Source organism: Capra hircus, chromosome 25, assembly GCF_001704415.2.
Source record: "Capra hircus breed San Clemente chromosome 25, ASM170441v1, whole genome shotgun sequence".
NCBI lineage: Eukaryota > Metazoa > Chordata > Mammalia > Artiodactyla > Bovidae > Capra > Capra hircus.
This window is the reverse complement of record NC_030832.1, coordinates 27,413,901-27,420,026: the sequence shown is the minus strand read 5'-3', so window position 1 is coordinate 27,420,026 and position 6,126 is coordinate 27,413,901. Positions and strand designations below refer to the sequence as shown.

General features: G+C 43.1%; 1 protein-coding gene across 3 annotated transcripts; it reads right to left on the bottom strand.

Moving 5' to 3' along the window:
• On the bottom strand, positions 241-6,124 carry AHSP (alpha hemoglobin stabilizing protein). Of its 3 annotated transcripts, XM_013974859.2 has the most exons (5): positions 5,925-6,011; positions 1,980-2,188; positions 1,095-1,164; positions 863-937; positions 241-610 (listed from the first exon to the last, which is right to left on the bottom strand). In XM_013974859.2, exons 2-5 carry the CDS (start codon positions 2,063-2,065, stop codon positions 407-409), a joined length of 435 nt encoding a protein of 144 aa, XP_013830313.1. In that variant the 5' UTR covers positions 2,066-2,188; positions 5,925-6,011; the 3' UTR covers positions 241-406. The 3 variants fall into 3 exon arrangements, with proteins under 3 accessions (XP_013830313.1, XP_005697796.1, XP_013830314.1); XM_005697739.3 differs by lacking the exon at positions 1,980-2,188 and having other exon boundaries at positions 5,925-6,124; XM_013974860.2 differs by lacking the exon at positions 1,980-2,188 and having other exon boundaries at positions 1,095-1,223; positions 5,925-6,012.

Sequence of the window (6,126 nt, the reverse complement as noted above, 5' to 3'; positions counted from 1 at the left end):
GTGAGCCTCTATCTCCTTCTTTTGGTCCCCTTCCCTGTCCCTCAGCACTTACTGTTACGCTCTGTCAGCTGGCCCCTCGTTCAGGCTATTTAAGTACTTCCCAGTGGTTACTTAAGGCTGCAAACCTCTGCTCTAAGAAGTTTGATCTTCAAGACCATATTTAGGAAGCAGGGCTGAGGGAAAAGGGACCAACTGTCTTCACGATTCAGGGATCAGAACCAAAGAAGAGCCAACGAGCCAGGAAGACCACCGCAACCAGAACTGGTCTTTATTGAGGTGTCAGGGTGCAGCAACACCATGAAGGAGCAGAGCCTGAGGACTAGAACACAGAGGCAGCGTTTAAGGGTTTCTTAGACTTGCAGCCTGGGTCTCTGGGCTAGGAGAAAGGCAGCGTGTGAGGGGCTGCTCACGAGGACTTCAGGAAGTTCCTATATTTCTCCAGGAAAGAGGCAGACAGGGTATCGAGCTCTTGCCGAAACTCCTGCAGAAACTTGTCCTGCTCCTGTTGCTCCCCCGACAGCTGCTTCTTGTAATAGTTGATGTAGAAGCTCACCCAGTCGTTCACCACCGTCACCATGGCTTCTTCAGAGATGGCAGGATCACTGAAGACCTGGAGGGGACATAGGGTGGGGTGGGGGTGGGGGGCGATCAGGATTTGGCAAAGGAGACCCAGCTCAGACATGTGACTCAGGAATAACCACAAACTCTGACCTCCTTTTTTCTCTGATTTGTATTCCCTGTCTCTCATGGTTTCCATCTAGTCCACCATTACCCTCCCCGCTCCAAGTTATCCTCCTTTCTCTGTCCTCACCCACCTCCCAACACTTCAGGCCTGTCCTCTGAAACAGAGCACCAGGCTTACCTGCTGATTTAGCAGGGTGTTGAATTCCTTTATTCCTTTGGAAATGAGATCCTTATTGGTCTGAATAAGGGCCATCTGTGTGGTTAGAGAAAGAGATGAAATTTAAGTATCCTTTTCTCCCAATCTCCTCACTCCCTCCGAGGATCCCTGGTGCCCTGCAGGGTCACTTCCCCTGCACCACCTTTCTGGCCCTGAACTGCCCTGAGATCACGTTTCTCCCTGGCTGGCTCACCTTCAAGTCCAACGGTGCTGTGTAGGTCTCAGCCACACTTTTCAGGCTCTGGCTGTCCCTCTGTGCCAAGCTAGATGTAGACAAGGGGTCCAGTGTCAGCCAAAGAGGGAAACGCCCTGCATTTTGGTCCTGAGGGAGGGTGATATGTCAACCAGGGGAGGGGAAGGAGGGAGAGGTTTCCCTGAAATTAGGAAGATAGCAAAGCCAAGAGAAGAGATAAGTGGGGAGACCCAGAAAACCACACCAGGGACAGCCTTGCCTTCCCCGCCACATCCCAGAAGCCAGGTTCCAAAGGCTAACAAAATTAACAGTGACTGATCCCCCACTGCAAGACAAGCACTTTAAAAATCATCCCCCTATAAGTGATGGCAATTATTCTTCCAATTCATAGATGATATATTCATAGCAGCTAACATTACAGTTATGATTTGTGTGAGGCATTGTTTCAAGCAGTATTAAGGTATTTTTTCTTGGGAGTTCCCTGGAGGCCTAGTGGTTAGGATTCAGGGCTTTCAATGCTGTGGCCTACGTTCAATCCCTGGTCAAGGAACTGAGATTCTGCAAGCTACACAGCATGGCATTAAAAAAAAAAATGAACACCTCACAAAGTATGTATTCTTATAAAAGCTTCCATCAGTCCAGTTCCAATAACAGTCATAATTTTGCAGATGAGCCATTTGTAAGTTGGGAGGACTGGATGCTACCAGGCTGAGACACACATTTGACTTATTCTCTACCATATCATCAGGTACTTGACAAAACAAAAATACCCTTTTTCATCTTTAAAAATATTTTCCTAATGTTTTCCATTTTAATAGATTTTTTTCAAATTTCTAAATCACCATATACTAATTGAAATAAATGAAACATTATAAAAATACACACTGAAAAAGTGGACCATTTTTGCTCCTTTCCCCAACAAAGTAGCCAGGATTAAAGAGATATGTATTTTCTGTCACATCTTTCTCCATTCAAAAACCAATGTTCAGGGACTTCCCTGGTGGTCCAGTGGTTAAGACTTTGCCTTCCAATGCAGGGGTTGTGGACTTCATCCCTGGTTCAGTCTTTGGTGGGGGAGCTAACATCCCATATGTCTGGAGGCCAAAAAATGAAAATATAAAACAGAAGCAATTCAAACACAATAACAAATTCAATAAAGATTTAAAAAATGGTCCACATAAAAAAATCTTAAAAATGAAAACCAATGTTCACAGGCACCTGTACACTCAGTTTGTTGATATGCTTTTTGTTTATTCCATTATCTTAATTAACATACAGCAAAATTAACTTCCTTTTGGTATACAATGTATGGATTTTAATATATAGATTCATGTAACTACTACCACAATCAGGATACAGAACATTTCCATCACCCTCAAAACTCCTTCCTGCTACCCCCACTCTGATCTCTGGTGGTGTTTTAGTCGCTAGGTTATGTCCGACTCTTGTGACCCCATAGACTGTAGGCCATCAGGCTTCTCTGTCCATGGAATTGTTTAGGCAAGAATACTGGAGTGGGTTGCCATTCCCTTCTCCTGGGGATCTTCCCAACCCAGGCATCAAACCCAGGTCTCCTGCATTGCAGGCAGATTCTTTACTGATTGAGCTATGTGGTAATCCCCTCTTATCCCTAAACCCTGCCAACCACTGATCTGTTTGCCATCACTACAGTTCAGTGTTTTTGAGGATGTCAGTGCAGGAGACCCACGTTCGATCCCTGGGTCGGGAAGATCTACTGGAGAAGGGAATGGCTACCCACTCTAATACTCTTGCCTGGAGAATCCCATGGACAGAGGAGCCTGGCAGGCTACAGTCCATAGGGTTGCAGAGTTGGATATGACTGAGCGACTAACACACACTATGATGGAATCATATAACATGTAACCTTTGAGACTGTCTTTTTTGACTCAGAATAATGCCCTTAAGCTCCATACAAGTTGTTGCAAGTAACAGTGAGTTAGTTGTTCCATTCCATTGCTAAAGTGTGTATTGCAAGGATGCACTAGATCTTGTTTATTCATTGACCCACTGGAGGCTATTTGGATTGTTTGCAGTTATTGGTAAGCATCAATAGAATAGCTATGAATATTTGTGTACGGGTTTTTGCGTGAACGTGTTTTTATTTATTTAGGGTAGAAAGGATTTTTTGCCACAAAGAGGAATAATCGCAATGCAACCTGACAAAGAACATGTATACAGAATTTAAAATTAACTCTGATAATTCAATAATAAGATAATGCAGCCTTTTAAATGGCCAAAAGATTGGAACAGGCACTTCACAAAAAAGATATGCAAATAGCCAATAAGCACATAAAGAGATATTCAACTCACCAGGGAAATGCAAATAAAAGCTACAATGTGATACCACTACATACCAACTACAATGACTAAAAGTTTAAAAGACTGATTAAGTGTTGGTAAGGATCTGAGAGAACTAGAATTCTCATACATCGCAAGTGGGAGTGTAAAATGAAAAGTCTGAAAGATAATTTGGCAATGTCTTATAAAGTTCAGCATACACTGACCACATAACCCAGCAATCCCACTCCAAATAGAGTTAATAAGAAATGACCATACAAGTCTACAAAAGTACTTAGATGCAAGTGCAAATGTTCATAGCAGCTTTATCACAATAACTCAAAACTGGAGACAACCCAAATGTCTAATAATCAGTGAGTACATATACAAACTGTGCCATATTTATACAATGGACTACTACTCAGCAAGAAAAAGAAACAGACTAATCAACAGACTACTCAGCAATAAAAAGAAACATGCTGTACTCATGACAACATGGATGAATCTCAAAATCATTAGGCTGAGCAAAAGAAGCCAAGCATAGGAGACATATACAGTGGAATTCCATTTCTACGAAATTCTAGAATAAGCAAAAGTAACCTATAGTGGCAGAAAGCATTGTCCGTGGTTATCTGTGGCCAGAATACAAGAGTGGAGCTTAAAATGCAAATGTGCCAAAGGGAACTTTTTTAGATAGAAATACATATCTTCACTATGATGAGTGTTCTCATACACTGTTAGTAGGAGTGTAAGTCGGTAAGGCTTTTTTTCTTTTTCTTTTTGTTTATGTACACGGGCTTAGTAGCTCCAAGGCATGTGGGATCTTCCTGAATCAGGGATCAAAATGTTTCCCACATGGGCAGCAGATTCTTTACCACTGAGCCACCAGGGAAGCGCCAGTATGGCTTTTTTAGAGGAATAATTTAACAATACTTGTTCAAATTAAAAAACACATAGGGCAGGGAGGGGAGAGTGAGATGAATCAAAAGAGTTATCATTGACATATACACACTACCATTTGTAAAACAGATAGCTCGTGGGAAGCTGCAGTATAGCACAGGGTGCCCAGCTGAATGCTCTGTGATGACCTAGAGGGTGGGAGGGAGAATCAAGAGGGAGGGGATATACATGTTCCTATAGCTGATTCACATTGTTGTACAGCAGAAACCAACACAACATTGTAAAGTAATTATGGGGAATCTTTATAGAAACTGGCACATTCATACCAAGCCATGACTTGCAACTATTAAAATAATGAGATAGCTACACGTGCTGATATGAAAGGTATCGAAGATGTTAAATGAACTACAGTTAGAGCAGGCTACATCAGGCTGAAAGTATGGCAGTGGGCATTAAACATTAAACTATATTTCTCTCTCTCTCTCAAATGGCAAACAATGTTTACTTCTGGGCATTGACTGGTATTCATTGAAAATGGAAAGAGGGATAAATGTCAAGGGAGAATTTGACCTTCTCCATCTACATTATCGTTTGAATTATTTTACAGTAAGAATGTATCCTTCTATTATTTTTATAATACTTAAAAAAGAATACAAAATAGGAAATTCCTTCACGGTCCAGTGGTTAGGACTCTGCACTTTCACTGCAAACAGCCCAGGTTCCATCCCTGGTTGGGGAACTAAGACCCCATAAGCCACGTGGCCAGCCAAAAAAGAAAAAAAGATGATGTAGTTCTAAAACCATTAGCCTCCGGTTGGACTCCTGACTCAGAGCCCAGAAGAGTAGCAGCTTCTTACTAAATAACTGTTGAATGACTAGGTGAACACTTGACGCTTTTCAGCTCTGTCTTCATCTGTTTGATGAAGCCCCATCAAACTCCAGTTTGGGTATGCAAACTCGTTTCCTTGTTCAAATTAGAAATAAAATAATACCTACAAGGGCTACTGAGAAAATAAATTCATTCATTTCACAAAAAGGTAGTTGGCGCCTGATCTGTGTTAGGCCCTGGGACAAAGACAAAGTTCAGCGCCAAAGACAAAATTCTTCTCCCCTGGGAGTTTATGTTCTAGTGGGGGCAGTGAGAGAATGAATCAGTAAAGGGTAAAGTCTGAGCAATGTAGCAGGGCCTAATCTACAGAGCTCTGTGGGTCATGACAAGAAGTTCATATTTTATTTTATTTATTTATTTGGAAGGCTGAAGGGCAGAAAATTTCCAGTGGAGGGTCAGAGACACCAGAAGGAACACAAACAAAAAACCCACAAACCAACCAAAAGGGAAGCTTAACGGGGCCTCAGCGATCATTTGGTTCAAGTTCTCAACACGCATGCATTCATTGATTCATAAATATCGTTCAGACACCTACTATGTGTTGGGTCCTAGGAATAGGAGTAAAATATAGTCTCTGGCCTCACAGCAGAGAAGTCACCTGAGGCCTAGAGGGGACATTGACTTGCCCAAGGCCACACAGCTAAAAATTCTGTGGCTGCACTGGGTCGCAACGCAATTCCCTAGGGACGCCCTCCTCCCTTGTCCCCATAACCGGAAGTCGCGGGTCACAGCAAAGCCAGTACCTCCAGGGTCTGGCGAGTCAAAGGGCTCCCGCGGCCCCAGACAAGATGCTATAAAGAACCAGGACGAGGAACGAACAGCCCCGGGAGGTCGAGGCAGGGCCAGGAGGCTGGAAAGGAACCATGTCCCTGGTTGAAAGCAGACGCAGAAACAGGAGGCCCTTTCGCGGAGGAAGATTGTCCCTCTGCAGCCGCCGTAGTGGAG